Source organism: Durio zibethinus, chromosome 28 (assembly GCF_047325235.1).
Source record: "Durio zibethinus cultivar Kanyao isolate XHJ-2024 chromosome 28, ASM4732523v1, whole genome shotgun sequence".
Taxonomy (NCBI): Eukaryota; Viridiplantae; Streptophyta; class Magnoliopsida; order Malvales; family Malvaceae; genus Durio; species Durio zibethinus.
The window spans coordinates 5,670,193-5,687,050 of NC_143189.1; the positions used below are offsets into that span (position 1 = coordinate 5,670,193).

The following is a 16,858-nucleotide window of genomic DNA, read 5'->3' on the forward strand; positions in this document are numbered from 1 at the left end:
AGTATATGTGCAAAAAAAAATAAGCAAATGATTCTTAAGTGATGAAAAAACTTATGTAATTTGAAACTTAACTCTGTTAATTCATGCATATAGTTGTTTTTTTAGATGATATTTAATAAATTTGATATTCAAATTTTAATACTTTTTTTTCATTTCAAAGCTACAATCTTCTTTTATAACAACAAAAAAAAAAAACTAAAAATAATCTGTTATCTGTAACTTTAAACTGATGAATTTAAATTGCTAAGACTTTGCAGTCATATTTTCATTGGCAAAGTTTATTTACATTTATTTCAAAAGTAGAGAAAAAAAGGCCATTTGGCCTAACAATCAATATCCTTTTGAGCAACTTCGCAATAGATAAGCATTGGCCTCCGATCAGCCCAACAACTAATCTACTGAGGAACTGGCAGAGCTTGAGGCAAGGCTTGGTTTGATGCTGAAATCGTTTGCAGTTTGCAGTCAACAGAGATTAATTGAGCAGAGTTATCATTATTTTCCTCAACAGAAATCATGTTGATTATTTGTAGCAAAACACGCTCGAGCTCTTCACCATCACTCCATTCATGAATCTCAGCCTTGATGAGCAAAGGGTTCCTGCAAATTAAATCCCAGACTGGAAAATTCTTCCTTGGCATCATGTAGTCTGCTTAAGGCTTGGGCAGTAATCTCCGGCACCATCTCCTAGGTAGATGATTTTTTTCTTCCCCTCTAAGAATCCTTTCAATGATCATCCCCTGCTACACAAAGCAGAAGCCAAAATTAAAATTTTTGACATCTTATTTCATGATTTTCATTAAATTTATATGATTGTTGACCCATGTCAATATCTTGGGTTTCGTTTATGTCCTTATACGAGGCATTACTTTAACAGAATAAGTGGGATCAAGAAAAGAAGTTGAAATATCTAAAATGAGGAGATTTAAAAAATAAAGAAATAAAAAAAACCTCCAAGCTAGTTGGATGAAATTGACTATGTACGTGTGGAATACCATCAAGTGATAAAATTTTCTAGAAATTTTCACTTATATGAAAAATCTAGGTCTTTCTACAAAACTTTGGTGTCTTGATTTAAAATATTTACAATTGTGATATTAATGAAATTAAATCTCATGTTACTGATGAAAAACATATGATACCTTGCACATATTTGGAGGACAGAGGTTGCAGCCGTGGGAACTCTTTGTGAAATCATGGTAAGGGATGATCCTCAGCCTCCCTTCTTCATCAACAAAGCTGGGGTTGTGTTGATCTCTGAGAAATATTCCCTTAATCCAAGATGTTCCAGAATTGTCTCAATGAAGAACATGTTCGCATCACTCACAATCCTGAGTTCACACCTGAAAATATATTCAAACCAATTTGATCACCTTAAATTTCTATTGCTTCAAACTGTAGTTTTTATAGTCACAGGTCAAATACCAAGAGGAGAAGCATAGAAAAAAAGGAGTACCCTAAAGAATGAGCTGATTTAATAGCGGGGACGATCCTAGGATGGATAGGAGCTATTTTCAGAACCTCAGCAATGTCATCAATGGTTTTTCCCTGGGCATGAAGCTCCTTCATCATCCTGTCTGTAATTTTATACCACAAACACTGAGTTTCAATTTTTATAACTGTAAAGCCAACAGAAAGAGAAATTGTAGAGGGCTTAATATGGGTTACCATGAGAGAATTCCAGGGCATGGTAGGAAGAAGCTGGTTGAACAACCCAGTTATCACTATCACAGTCGATGATGGTTTTGTCAAAATCAAAAACCACAACAATTCCAGCCATCTCTCTGAATGAAAATCAAACAAAAGACAAAACAAGAATGGAAAAACTCGACAACTCTTTGAATGTTGTTTTCTTGGTATAGAATCACGTAACAGGGGAGGGGTATTTATATGCAGAAAAATGTTATTAGGTTTAAACAATGAATTTTTTTATGCCAAAGGAATATTACGTGAAGGGGTTATAAGGTGTAAGTAGGAAGCACCAAGCAGGCCACAAGAAGCCGTTTTTCCTGCAAGCTTCCTACGCAAATGAAGGATTTAGAGCAGAAAACAACAGAAACTAATCTGTTACTTGAAGTAAATTGGCTCATTTGATCATGAGCTTCATTTCATTAATTTATAGGCTTCAAAAATACAAAAGTTGTTGGCCTAACAGCATGGGTCACCATGCACAGACCCATCATTTTACCTAAACTAATCTGCTGTCAGAAAGTTCCAGCAGAAATGTCATACTTAGTTGCTTCAACCACTAACACACTAACATGCTTCAACCACTAACACACTAACACTCCTCCTTGGTATTTCTGCTGGAAACACCAAGACTTTTCCTTAATGTTTCAAACCTTGCCTTTGGTAAGGCTTTGGTCAGAATATCTGCAATTTGATCTTCTGACTTGCAATGCACCGGTTTCACTTCATTCTCAGCTTCAACTTCTCTAATAAAGTGATACTTGATCTTAATATGCTTAGTTCTTCCATGAAACACAGGGTTCTTGACCATTGCAACTGCTGACTGATTATCACAAAAAATTTATGTTGGATCATCTTGCTTTTGACTCAAATCCAACAGAATTTTCCTTAGCCAAATTGCTTGATTAACAGCAGCTGCAGCAGCTATATACTCTGCTTCTGCTGTTGATTGAGCCACTGTTCCTTGTTTTTTTGAATTCCAGCTGAACACATTTAATCCAATGAAAAACACATAGCCTGAAGTGCTTTTCATGTCTTCATGAGAGCCAGCCCAGTCACTGTCTGTGAATCCTACCAATCTTGAACTGTCATTCTTCTTGAATCAAATTCCAAGTTCATTGGTTCTTTTGACATATCTCAACACTCTTTTTACAACCTTAAAATGTAACTCACTAGGATTTTGCATGAACCTAGAGAGTAAATTTGCAGCATACATGATGTCTGGCCTTGTTGCTGTCAAATACAATAAGCAACCAACCAAGCTTCTATAAATAGAGCCATCAACTTTGTTAGCTCCATCTTCCTTAACAAGTTTCTCATTTTGAGCCAAAGGAGTGTTGACTGGTTTGCAATTTTCCATCCCAAACTTATTCAGGATTTCATTTGCATATTTTCTTTGACAAATGAAGATTCCTTGCTGGTCTTGATGAATCTCCATTCTAAGAAAATAAGACATTTCTCCCATGTCTGTCATCTCAAAAATTTCCTGCATTTGGAGCTTAAAATCTTTCACAAGAGCTGATTTGCTACCTGTCACCAGAAGATCATCAACATACAAAGAAACAATCAACAGATCATTACTGTTAAAAACTTTAATGTACAATGTTACTTCACTTAGGCTTTTCTTGAATCCTAACTTCAGTAAATGATCATCAATTCTGGAATTCCACACTCTGGGAGCTTGTTTTAATCTATACAAAGCCTTCTTAAGTAGATAGACTTTGCCTTCATGTCCCTTGGCAACAAAACCATCAGGTTGTTCAATGTAGATCTCCTTCTCAAGATAACCATTCAAGAACGCAGATTTGACATCAAGTTGGTATATTTTCCAACTTTGTTGAGTTGCTAAGGCTAATAGCAGCCTTATAGTGTCCAACCTTGCAACTGGAGCAAATGTCTCTGAAAAATCAACACCAAGCTGTTGGGAGTAGCCTTTAGCTATCAATCTAGCTTTAAGTTTGTTGATGGAACCATCAGCATTCAACTTTGTTCTGAAAATCCATTTAACACCAATGATGTTTTTGTTACTTGGTCTGTCAACCAGCATCCATGTTTGATTTTTCTCAATCATTTGAATCTCCTCCTTCATGGCATTTCTTCACTCTGAAAATTTGACAGCTTCTTCAAAGCTTGCAGGTTCAAGAATGGCAACATTTGATCTTTGATAAATATCTGTGAGTGGTCTGATTCTTCTCACTGGTTCATGATCAATGATTTCATTTTCAAACATATAATCTTCTTGATCTTGGAAGCTTATCATGTCTGCAGCAATTTACTTGACTGATTCTCCCTTTGATTTTTCCTAATTCCAGGTAGCTTGCTCATTAAATCTCACATTCCTACTTACAATAATCTTGCCTATAAGTGGATTGTAAGTCTTATAGCCTTTGGTGATGTTGCTATAGCCCAGAAAAATACATATTTCTACTTTTTGATCAAGCTTGTCCCTTTTGATATCAGGAACGAACACATAACAGATGCTGCCAAAAATTCTGAGGTGGTGCACTGATGGTTTGCTTCCATTCCAGACTTCGAAAGGAGTGTTTCCCTTCAAAGCTTTTGTGGGCAGCCTGTTGAGCAAGTAGACAGAGGTATTGACTGCCTCTGCCCAAAATTTCTTTGAAAGATTCTTCTCAAACAGCATGCATCTTGCCATCTCCATGATTGTTCTATTCTTCCTTTCACTAACTCCATTTTGTTGTGGAGTGTAAGTTACTGTCAGTTGGTGTTCAATTCCTGCAACTTCACAAAACTCATTAAATCTGTCAAATGTGTATTCAGTACCATTGTCTGACCTTATGATCTTGATTTTGCAGCCACTTTGATTCTCAATCCAAGCCTTGAACTTCTAAAATACATTTGCAACTTCAGACTTTTGTTTCATGAAGTAAATCCAACACATTCTAGTAAAATCATCTATAAAAGCAATGAAATATCTACTGCCATTTAAGGACAAGGTTCTCATAGGACCACAAACATCAGTATGAACAAGTTGTAATTTTTCAGTTGCCCTCCATGCTTTGTTAATTGCAAATGGCAACTTACTTTGTTTTCCTAGTTGACAGACTTCACACACTCCAGCACTGACTTCAACAGTAGGCATGTTTAATACAAGATCATTTTTATGCATGAAATTCAATGTATTGTAGTTGAAATGTCCCATCTTTTTATGCCATAAAGAAGATTCATCATGTGAAGTAGCATATGCAGAGGAGTTTGCTTCATGCTAATTCAAGGAAAAACATTTTCCTTTCATATTAACAGTAAAGAGTTCATGGCCAGTGGGATCATGAATTATGCATGCCTTGTCTTTGAAGACTAAAGAGTAGTTATTTTTTAGCAACTATCCTACACTTAACAGGTTTTGATCTATTTTGGGCACAAATAACACATCTGAAATGAGTTTGGTACCTGTTGGTGTCTCAACTGCCACTACTCCTTTTCCTTTGACTTCTATGAAATCACCATTACCTATTCTGACTTTAGAGGTGTAGGTCTTGTCTAGTTCTTTGAATATGTTGATATCAGATGCCATATGGTGTGTGCAGCCACTGTCAATGAGCCATGCACTAGAGGAGGTTCTGGTTCCATAGCAAGTTGCAACAAAAACTTGCTCTTCTAGCTGTTGTTGATTGTCAGCAACTCTGGCTTGTTGATCTAGCTGCTGCTGTTTTTTGTTTTTACATACCTTCTCCATGTGACCAAGCTGCTTACAGTACCTACATTGTATGTTAGGTCTGTACCAGCAATATTTCTCCAAGTGAGTAGTCTTTTTGCAGTGAGAGCATGGTGGGAATTTTTTTTTCTTTTCACTGTTTCTAGAACCTTGGTTTCTTTGATCTCCTTGTTTTCTGCCTTTGCTTTCTGTTTGCATCTTGCCTTTCTCCTTGGCTGTAAAAGCACCTTCTGTTGAATCCTCTTGTCTGATAGCCCTTCTTTGTTTTTGAGCTTGTAGAGCATTGAACAATTCTGCTGGAGTTATCTTGGTCAGGTCCTTAGAGTCTTCAAGGGATGAGATTTTTGACTCAAACCTCTCTGGTAAGCTGACAAGAACCTTCTCTACAATTCTTTTGTCTGACAGCTCCTCACCAAGTAATCTAATCTTGTTTACTATCTTCATGAGTCTGTCATTGTACTCCTTTAAATTTTCAGACTCCTTCATCTTTAAGACTTCAAACTCTCTTCTAAGATTCAACACTTGCTTTTGTCTTGTCTTGTCACTGCCTTGAAACTCTTCCTTGAGCACATCCCAAGCTTGTTTTGCAGTTTCACAAGTCATGATTCTAATGAATATGTCATCAGAAACTAAAGACTCAATACAGCTTTTAGCCTTGTACCTCTTTGCCTTTTCTTTACTATAATTTTTCATTTGAGTTACTATTGGATTTGCAGGAAGTTGTGGTGGTTCCTTCTCATTTTCCACCACTTCCCACAAATCAAAAGCACTCAAATAAGTCTTCATTTTGACAGCCCATATCTGGTAGTTTTCACCAGAAAAAATAGGAGGTGGAGGTAAGGAGCAATTGCTTGAGGCCATTTAAGGTTGACAAAAGCTGGCTAGTAAGTGTTTGATGGCTTTTCACTCAATTTTTGGAACTCACAGATCCTCTAAGACCTTAAAGAATGCTCTGATACCAATTGAAGGATTTAGAGCAGAAAACAACAAAAACTAATCTGTTACTTGAAGTAAATTGGCTCATTTGATCATGAGCTTCATTTTATTAATTTATAGGCTTCAAAAATACAAAAGTTGTTGGCCTAACAGCATGGGTCACCATGCACAGACCCATCATTTTACCTAGACTAATCTGCTGTCAGAAAGTTCCAGCAGAAATGCCATACTTAGTTGCTTCAACCACTAAAACACTAACATGCTTCAACCACTAACACACTAACAGCAACACATACTAATCTGATACAACTGCTTGTAAATTATTTCTCTGGTATAAGCAATATTAACCGTTTGATGGATGACTTTTGAACCAGTGATCAATCAAGTTTAGTCAGCGGATCAGGGGTAAAAGGGTGTCGGTTAATTATGAAAGGGATTAGGTTTTAGGTTTAAGGTTTATCAAACTCCTCTCCATTGCTTCATTCGCATACTTGTGCCTTTACTAGCCTCCTGTTTTTGCAAATCAAATCCCAAATCGGGAAATTCTTCCTTGTCATTTTATAGGCCCCATCTCCTAGCTTCAAACTTGGACAGGAATCGCCAAGCCCATAGCCGAGGTAGATTATTGTTTTCTTCTCCTCCACGAGCATGAGAGAGACTTGGATCCTTTCAGTCACAATACCCTATTAAGAAAGAGTTCAATCATTAGTCAATAGGATGGCAAGAAAATGAAGATAACTTAAAAATAATTAGTAGCATATAATTATATATCTTACAGCTAATCATGCTTTGGATTCATTACGTGTACTAAACATTAGAATTCAGTCGCGGATGCATATGGTATAATCGGGTATTCATGTACGCCTCCAAAGATTCGAAAACAAAAGATGTTTTCTTTGGACGCCTTCAAATTTTGTTTTGGAGACCTTCAAAATTTTCTTTTGAACATATCTTTCTTAATTCCTTATTCCTTAATCCTTCACTTACTGCCACTATCTAATATCCAATCACATCTCACAGCCAGTTAATGCCCAACACCTAGTAAACATCCACTAATAAATGGACACCTCCATAAAAATATCTTGCATCTGCTACCGTTAGAATTCAGTCATATTTGATGCATGCATGCGTGGTTCACGTTGTTAGTAACTAGTATGATTTTCAAGTTAAAAATGACATACCTTGCACATGTTTGGAAGGCAGGGATGATGACATCCATGAGTAGATTGAGTGAAATCATGGTGAGGCAAGATCCTTAGCCTGCCTTCTTCATTTACGAAACCTGGGTTGGTATTGATCTCTGAAAAGCATTCCCTCAGGCCATGATGCTTCAAAATTGTGTCGATGAAGAACACCTTCGCATCGCATACAATCTTCGAATCACACCTGAAATTAATAATGCCATACGACTTTTTTCTTTTTCTTTTTTTCGAGCGAGAAAACCAGAAAGAAAAATTAAATATACATGCCGGCAGGACTGAAGTTGGCAAGGAGGAAACTCCTAAAGCTAAGAAATGTTGCCAGAGAGCTTATTAAGTGTATGGTCCTTTAATTACTTCTTGCACAGAGGAATAATATCACAGGCTGCAACCCCTCAGAATGCAACTGTGGCATCTGCTCTGTCAACAAACGATTGGACTCAATATCTCGCTACTTCTCTACAGATGAGGGATATGCAGCAGATGTTGGCTGGTCTGACCTTCACTGAAGAAGAAGATGTTGTTGGCTGGCATCAAAGTCCGGCAAGTTCATACTTTCAAATACATGGGACTGGATCAGGGATGGGCAACCGACTGTGGTTTCGCATATATTGGTCTGGATTCCTCTTCACTCCCTAAACATAGTTTTATCACTTGGCTTGAGGTTGTTAATAGATTGAGCACACTACCTAATATTAGGAGTTAGTGCACTCAAATGTCAAAAATCACTTGCTGCTTTTGTGATAAAGAGGAAGAGACTAAGAATCATCTTTTCTTTTCTTGTGACTTCTCAAAGCAAGTTTGGCAATTAGTTTTAGCAAAAGTGAAGTGTGTTTTTGATTGCAACATCCAAAAGTGGCAGCAGGAGCTTGATTGGATTATTCGGCATACCAGAGGTAAAACTTTTAAGATTGTAATTTTGAGAGGAGCGTGAACAACAAGTATAAATATATCACATATGCCATGCGAGGGATTCTCCATAACTTGGCATTTGTTCTCCAAACATTGACAAATACTTTCCCAGACATTAGTTTTAATGTAAAGTTTTGCGTTTTAAAATTTGTAAAAAGATATGAATAATCCATCTATTAGCTCTGTATGTAAAAAATTAAAGGATTGTATAGGAAATGCTAAGGCTTATTCTTTGATTTGTGGACTGGTAGCCTCCTACTTCTTTGGACCAATGAAATACCATTTATGACAAAAAAAAAAAAACGAAAATAGACACGAAGAGAGAGAAAAATGTATACATAGCCCAAAGCATGAGCGATTTAATGGCTTGGATGATTCGGGGATGTATTGGAGTTGTTTTTAGAACAGCTATAATGTCATCAATTTTTGTTCCATGTGAATGAAGTTCTTTCATTATTAGAACCTGTTTTGTACATAAAAAAATTAAGCCCTGGTTCTTACGTTTGGAAAAGAAGGAAAAAGAAAAACAAATAAATTAAAAGACTAACCATAAAAGAGTTTCAAGGCATGGTAGGGAGGAATTGATTGAACAACCATATAGCACGTCTGAGATATATGAAACTTGAAATTAAGGTTAATTGATTTATAAAATTATTTTTAAGAGATGATATCTAACTAAAACTCAAATTTCAATATTTACAATTATTTTTCATATTTTCAAATGGTCTTCTTAATTAAAAAATAATCTGTAATAAAAAAATTATGTACACTTAATTTGTTTGAATTGATAAGGTCCTTTGTTATAAGTTTTAAAATTTATAATTTTTTCTTTTATATATTCAGATTTTAAGTTATATAATAGAGACAAGTAATTTGCAATCATATTACATATAAAAATTATTTCTGTTTTATAAGATTTAAATTTAAATTACAGTTTCAAATTCTTTCTAATAATTAGATCATGTAAAATTAAGATATATTAAATTTATGTTTTATTCTGATTCTTAACCTCTTTATTATTAGAATAATTAATCTATATAAGTATATATCATAAACATTCATATCCTCAATGTCTTTTATACAAGTGACAAAAATTCTCGTCAAAGAAGAATCAAAGCATGTGCAAGGAATATTGAATATTGAACCTTTGGAATTTGCCTAGTACAATCAGATAGAGAAGCATTTCTAGAAAAGCTGTATAACATGTATAGGGTTTAAAAGAATAAAACTTTTGACATATAGGTTCGGTTTTTGTTTTAATAATTATATTTATTTATGCTACAATCTAGTACTTGCAAAAAAGAAATTTATTTTAATTGATTTATGAAATTATTTTTAAAAATAATATTTTATTAAAATTTAAATCTCAATACTTATATTTTATTTTTTTATTCCAAGTAACTTCTTTTTAAATAAAAAGAGTCATTTGGAATTTTGTTCAGACTTTTTATGATTTGTTAATCTACCTTTGGTCCAACCTTTCTATAGTATATTATTAATTTAATAATCACCCCTCGGCTTAACTAATCTTAACCTTGCAATTAAACAGTAAAACTTTTCCATTGATAGGAACTTCCTTAAGTAACTTTTTGGTCATGGAAATAGCAATCTCCATATTGAAATGTTAATCATGAAATTAAATCATTAATCTTATTACATAATTCGCCTAATATAAACTAATTTTATTGGAATATATATCTAAAATTGAGTATATATGCAAAAAAAAAAAAAAAAGATAAATGATTTTTAAATGACGAAAAAAATAAAAATAATCTTTTAATTTAAAATTTAATTCTATTAATTTATGCATATAATTATATTTAAAAAATAATATTTAATAAATTTAAGATTTAAAACACGACACCTTCTCCCATTCCAAAGTTACTAGCTCTTTTGTAAAAAGAATAATAATAATATGTTCCTCGTAATTTTAAACTGATGAATTTAATTTGATAAGATTTTGCGATCATATTTTCATTGAAAAAGTTTATTTACTTTTATTTCAAAAGTAGAGGGCAAAAAAAAGGCCATTTGGCCTAACAATCAATATCCTTTTGAGCAACTTCGCATTAGATGAGCATTGGCCTCCGATCTGCCTAACAACTAATCTACTGAGGAACTGGCAGAGCTTGAGGCAAGGCTTGGTTTGATGCTGAAATCGTTTGCAGTTTGCAGTCAACAGAGATTAATTGAGCAGAGTTATCATTATTTTCCTCAACAGAAATCATGTTGATTATTTGTAGCAAAACACGCTCGAGCTCTTCACCATCACTCCATTCACGAATCTCAGCCTTGATGAGCAAAGGGTTCCTGCAAATTAAATCCCAGACTGGAAAATTCTTCCTTGGCATCATATAGTCTGCTTCTCCAAGCCTTAGACTCGGGCAGTAATCACCGGCACCATCTCCAAGGTAGATGATGTTTTTCTTCCCCTCTAAAGAAGCTTGAATCCTTTCAATGATCATCCCCTGTTACACAAAGCAGAAGAGAAAATTAAAACTGTTGACATCTTTTATCATGATTGTTATTAAATTTATATGATTGTTGACCCATGTCAAGATCTTGGGTTTGTTTATTACCTTATATGAGCCATTACTTTAATAGATTAAGTGGGGTCAAGAAAAGAAGTTGACATATCTAACATGAAAATAGATTTAAAAAATAAAGAAATAAATAAAAACTCCAAGCTAGTTGGACGAATTTGACTCTGTACATGTGGAACACCATCAAGTAATAAAATTTTCTAGAAATTTTCACTTAATATGAAAAATCTAGGTCCTCCTACAAAAGTTTGGTGTCTTGATTTAAAATATTTACAATTGTGATATTAATGAAATTAAATCTCATGTTAGTGATGAAAAACATATGATACCTTGCACATATTTGGGGGGCAGAGGTTGCAGCCATGAGAACTCTTGGTGAAATCATGGTAAGGAATGATCCTCACGCTCCCTTCTTCAACAACAAAGCCGGGGTTGGTGTTGATCTCTGAGAAATATTCCCTCAATCCAAGATGCTCCAGAATTGTCTCAATGAAGAACATGTTTGCATCACTCACAATCCTGAGTTCACACCTGAAAAAAATATTCAAACCAATTTGATAACCCTATATTTCTAATGCTTCAATCTGTAGTTTTATAGTCACAGGTCAGCACCAAGAGGAGAAGCATAGAAAAAAGGAGTACCCTAAAGAATGAGCTGATTTAATAGCGGGGACGATCCTAGGATGGATAGGAGCTCGTTTCAGAACCTCAGCAATGTCATCAATGGTTTTTCCCTGGGCATGAAGCTCCTTCATCATCCTGTCCTGTAATTTTATACCACAAACACTGAGTTTCAACTTTTATAAATGTAAAGCCAACAGAGAGAAATTGCAAAGGGCTTAATATGGGTTACCATGAGAGAATTCCAGGGCATGGTAGGAAGAAGCTGGTTGAACAAGTCTGTGAAACCCAAGTCATCGACAACCCAGTTATCACTATCACAGTCGATGATAGTTTTGTCAAAATCAAAAACCACAACAATACCAGCAGCCATCTCTCTGAATGACAATCAAACAAAATATGAAACAAGATTGGAAAAACTCAACAACTCTTTGAACGTTGTTTTGTTGGTATGGTCACGTAACAGGGGAGGGGTATTTATATGCAAACAATGGATTTTATTTTATGCGAAAGGAATATTACGTGAAGGGGTTATTAGCTGTAAGTAGGAAGTGTTAGGAAAATGGGGTCCAGTCCCATGTAAGTGGTTTTGGACCAAGTAAAGGCCATGGGCCTTGATCTTTTATTTTACACAGAGCCCTAGCTACTTAATAAAAAAGAGGTGGGGTTGTTTAAGGTGTGTGTCGAAAACCAAGAAGAGAAAGAAGAAAAGCCAGGAAAAGCAGAGAGAGAAAAAGGAGAAGGGAGAGTTGGTTGAACGGAAGTCGATCCGTGGTCCGATTGAGTTGGAACCTTGTCAGGAGGTTTATGATTCAGAGTTTGACATTCTGAACGGTGAAGATCGGGTTTGAAGCTCTCTAGGAACAAATCCAGGGTGTATTTGTTGAGTCACTTATTTGGTGAGATTTCTCCAATTGTTTCTCTAGTTGTTGATTAGCTCTAGTTTTAGCTAGAGAAGAACTTTGTATAACTATTATTTGATAGTGAAGATTTTTCTGGCGGCCCGTGGTTTTTTCCCTCTACACTGGAGGGTTTTCCACGTAAATCTTGGTGTGCTTTATTTTTCTGCGCATTTGATTATTGATTGTTGTCTATTGCTTCTGTATTGTTGTGATTATTGCTTCAGGCGCAACAAGTGGTATCAGAGCCAGGTTATTTTGAGACATCGATACAGAAGCAACCCAGGATAGAAGTAAATTCTGTTTGAGATCATGGAAGGTGATACAGGTTCCATGATAAAATTGACAGCATCAAATTATTCAATTTGGAAGCCTATGATGGAGGATCATCTATACTGCAAAGATTTGTATGAGCCAGTATTGGGTGATTCGACTAAACCAGCAGATATGAAAGATGAAAGCTGGAAGAAGCTAGGTAGAAAGACGCTGGCTACAATCAGAAAATGGGTTGATATCAGCGTGTTCCATCATGTAGCGCAGGAATCGGATGCTCACATTGTTTGGAAAAAATTGGCAGCATTGTATGAGAGAAAAACAGGTATGAATAAAGTTATGCTTGTTAAAAAGATTGCAACTTGTAAGTCTAAACATAAATCTAAGTTTAGAGGTAAAGTGAAGTGTTTCCATTGTGGTAAGGCTGGTCATATAAAACGAAATTGTAGAATCTTGAAGCAAGAGCGAAAAGATGAGAAAGGTAAGAGTTCAGATGATGGCAATGTTGCAGCAGTGAATTCAGATAGTGATTCAGTTACTTTGATTTGTACACATGGTGATTGTAATCATGTTAGTGATCCCGGCATTGAGTGGATAGTTGACACAGGAGCGGCATATCATTGTGTTCCTAAGAGAGAGTTGTTTACAACTTACAAAGCAGGAGACTTTGGTTGTACCAAGATGGGAAACAAGAGTGTGTCGCAGATTGTTGGGATTGGTGATATTGGTGTACAAACTAGTACAGGCTGCATGTTGACTTTAAGGGATGTCAGACACATTCCAGATATGAGAATGAACTTGCTTGCTATTAATGTCCTTGATAAGGAGGGATATGAAAGCCGACAAAAGAATGGACAGTGGAAGCTTCTCAAAGGATCTATGGTAGTTGCAAGGGGAAAACTATGCTGCACAATGTATAAGACATGGATGCAATTGAACGGTAACCAGGTAAATACCGTTGAAAATGATGCTTCAGCAAACTTGTGGCACAGGAGGCTGGCACACATGAGTGAAAAAGGGTTACAGGTTTTGGCAAGGCACTCTCTCATTCCCTTGACCAAAGGTATGTCTCTCGATTCATGTGATTATTGTTTGTTTGGTAAGCATCATAGAGTTTCTTTTCGTAAAAGTTCTCAGAGAAAAGAAAATAGATTGGAATTAATTTATTCTGACGTATGTGGTCCCATTGAGGTTGAGTCATTAGGTGGTAGCAGATATTTTGTTACTTTTATTGATGATGCTTCACGTAAGACTTGGGTGTATATGTTGAAATATAAAAGTCAGGTACTGCAGAATTTTCAAAAATTTCATGTCATGGTTGAAAGGATGACAGGGTTACCCTTGAAGTGTATTCGAACTGATAATGGTGGGGAATACACATCTAAAAGCTTTGAAGAGTATTGCTCAAAGCATGGGATCAGGCATGAGAGGACAGAACCTGGAACACCGCAGCATAATGGTATAGCTGAAAGAATGAATCGCACCATTGTGGAAAAAGTCAGATGTATGTTGAGGATGGCAAAATTACCAAAGCCATTTTGGGGTGAAGCAGTCAACACAGCTTGTTATTTACTTAACAGGTCACCATCAGTTCCTTTGGGCTTTGACATTCCAGAAAGAGTGTGGACAGGAAAAGATGCTTCATACTCTCACTTAAAAGTTTTTGGGTGTAAAGCATTCATGCATGTACCAAAAGAGCAGAGGTCAAAGCTTGATAGTAAAGCTACACAGTGTGTGTTTGTAGGATATGGTGATGAGGAATTTGGCTACAGGGTATGGGATCCAGTAAAGAGAAAGACAGTCAGAAGCAGAGATGTGGTCTTTCATGAAAAAGAAACCATAGCAGACCTTGAGAAAAATGAGAAGACTACACGAGTTACTGTTGAGTGTGATATTTCAACACCGACAGGGATTTCACAGGAAAGAGCCACAGATGGTGAAAATGAGCTAGAAACAGAACTTGGGGATATGGATGAGCCAGCTACAGTTGGTGATGAGCCAGATGCTATTAGTTTTGAGCAGGGGGAGCAATCCTCTCTACCTGAGAGTGTTGAGCAGGGGGAGCTACCTTCAGCATCAAGTGATGTAGAGTCTCAGCTCAGGAGATCTACTAGAAAGCGCAGGCCATCTACCAGGTATCCAAGTTCAGATTTTATTTTAGTTACCAGTGAAGGGGAGCCAGAAAGCTTTCAAGATGTGCAGGCTACTCCGGATAGAGAGCACTGGTTAAAAGCAATGAAAGAAGAGATGGAGTCATTGCGAAAGAATGGTACTTATGATCTTGTTAAACTTCCAACAGGAAAGAGGCCATTAAAGAATAAATGGGTGTTCAAGTTGAAAAAGGATGGTGACAAACTAGTGAGGTACAAAGCTCGATTGGTAGTAAAAGGTTTTTCTCAGAAACCAGGCATCGATTTTGATGAGATTTTTGCTCCAGTTGTAAAAATGAGTTCTATTCGAGTGGTACTGGGATTGGCAGCTAGTTTGAATCTTGAGCTTGAGCAACTTGATGTTAAAACTGCATTTTTGCATGGTGATTTGCAGGAGGACATTTATATGAATCAGCCTGAGGGTTTTGAAGTGAAAGGGAAAGAGTACTTAGTTTGCAAATTGAAGAAAAGCTTGTATGGCTTGAAACAAGCTCCGCGACAGTGGTACAAGAAGTTTGATTCTTTTATGATGAGTCATAGCTATAAAAGAACAGCAGCAGATTCTTGTGTGTATATTAAACAATTCCCTAATGGTAACTTCATTATCCTATTATTATATGTTGATGATATGTTGATTGTAGGACAAGATGCTAGTATGGTTTGCAGGTTGAAAGAACAATTGTCTAAGTCCTTTGATATGAAGGATTTAGGTCCAGCAAAGCAGATTCTTGGTATGGACATTATCCGAGATAGGAGAGCTGGAAAGCTGTGGTTGTCACAGGAAAAGTATGTTGAACGAGTGCTTGGTAGATTCAACATGCAACATGCTAAATCAGTTAGCAGTTCACTTGCCAACCATTTTCATCTAAGTAAGAAATCTTGTCCAGTGTCTAAGGAAGAGCAACTAGCTATGTCTAGTATTCCTTATTCTTCTGCAGTCGGTTCTTTAATGTATCTTATGGTTTGTACAAGGCCTGACATTGCTCATGCAGTTGGTGTAGTGAGCAGATTTCTTTCTAATCCAGGGAAGGTTCACTGTGAAGCAGTAAAATGGATTTTTAGATATTTGAGGGGTACCTCAAAAATGTGTTTGACTTATGGAGTTTCACAACCAATTCTAGAAGGGTTTACTGATGCTGACATGGCAGGCGATCTTGATGGTAGGAAATCTACTTCAGGGTATTTGTTCACTTTTGCAGGAGGAGCTGTATCTTGGCAGTCTAAGTTGCAGAAGTGTGTTGCTTTGTCAACTACAGAAGCTGAGTATATTGCAGCAACTGAAGCATGTAAAGAAATGCTTTGGATGAAACGTTTTCTTTTTGAATTGGGGTTGAATCAGAAAGAGTATGTGATATTTTGTGATAGCCAGAGTGCTTTAGATTTGAGTAAGAATACCATGTACCATGCTAGAACAAAGCACATTGATGTTAGATATCATTGGTTACGTTCAGTGATTGAAGAACAGCAGATGCTATTGAAGAAAGTCCATACTGATAAAAATGTGGCAGATATGTTGACTAAGATACTTCCCAGGGAAAAGCTTGAGCTTTGCAGTAACTTGGCCGGAATGAGTTCCCTGGCCAAGGTAAGTTCCAAATGAAATTGCTATGGTGATGAATCTCCTTCTAATGGGACTGGAGGGGGAGATTGTTAGGAAAATGGGGTCCAGTCCCATGTAAGTGGTTTTGGACCAAGTAAAGGCCATGGGCCTTGATCTTTTATTTTACACAGAGCCCTAGCTACTTAATAAAAAAGAGGTGGGGTTGTTTAAGGTGTGTGTCGAAAACCAAGAAGAGAAAGAAGAAAAGCCAGGAAAAGCAGAGAGAGAAAAAGGAGAAGGGAGAGTTGGTTGAACGGAAGTCGATCCGTGGTCCGATTGAGTTGGAACCTTGTCAGGAGGTTTATGATTCAGAGTTTGACATTCTGAACGGTGAAGATCGGGTTTGAAGCTCTCTAGGAACAA

General features: G+C 36.4%; 1 protein-coding gene and 2 pseudogenes across 3 annotated transcripts; all 3 read right to left on the reverse strand.

Moving 5' to 3' along the window:
• Positions 1-209: 209 nt before the first annotated feature.
• Positions 210-1,849, reverse strand: LOC111280521 (inorganic pyrophosphatase 2-like; annotated as a pseudogene). The gene is made up of 4 exons (XR_016335018.1): positions 1,666-1,849; positions 1,454-1,596; positions 1,140-1,340; positions 210-737 (listed from the first exon to the last, which is right to left on the reverse strand). The product of XR_016335018.1 is annotated as an inorganic pyrophosphatase 2-like (transcript).
• A 4,898-nt stretch (positions 1,850-6,747) lies between these two features.
• Positions 6,748-7,827, reverse strand: LOC111280584 (inorganic pyrophosphatase 1 pseudogene; annotated as a pseudogene). The gene is made up of 2 exons (XR_016335038.1): positions 7,480-7,827; positions 6,748-6,981 (listed from the first exon to the last, which is right to left on the reverse strand). The product of XR_016335038.1 is annotated as an inorganic pyrophosphatase 1 pseudogene (transcript).
• A 2,553-nt stretch (positions 7,828-10,380) lies between these two features.
• Positions 10,381-12,037, reverse strand: LOC111280520 (inorganic pyrophosphatase 2-like). Its single transcript, XM_022867997.2, has 4 exons — positions 11,806-12,037; positions 11,595-11,716; positions 11,282-11,483; positions 10,381-10,877 (listed from the first exon to the last, which is right to left on the reverse strand). The coding sequence occupies exons 1-4, from the start codon at positions 11,944-11,946 to the stop codon at positions 10,518-10,520; spliced, it is 825 nt and encodes a 274-aa protein (XP_022723732.2). The 5' UTR covers positions 11,947-12,037; the 3' UTR covers positions 10,381-10,517.
• Positions 12,038-16,858: the final 4,821 nt, after the last annotated feature.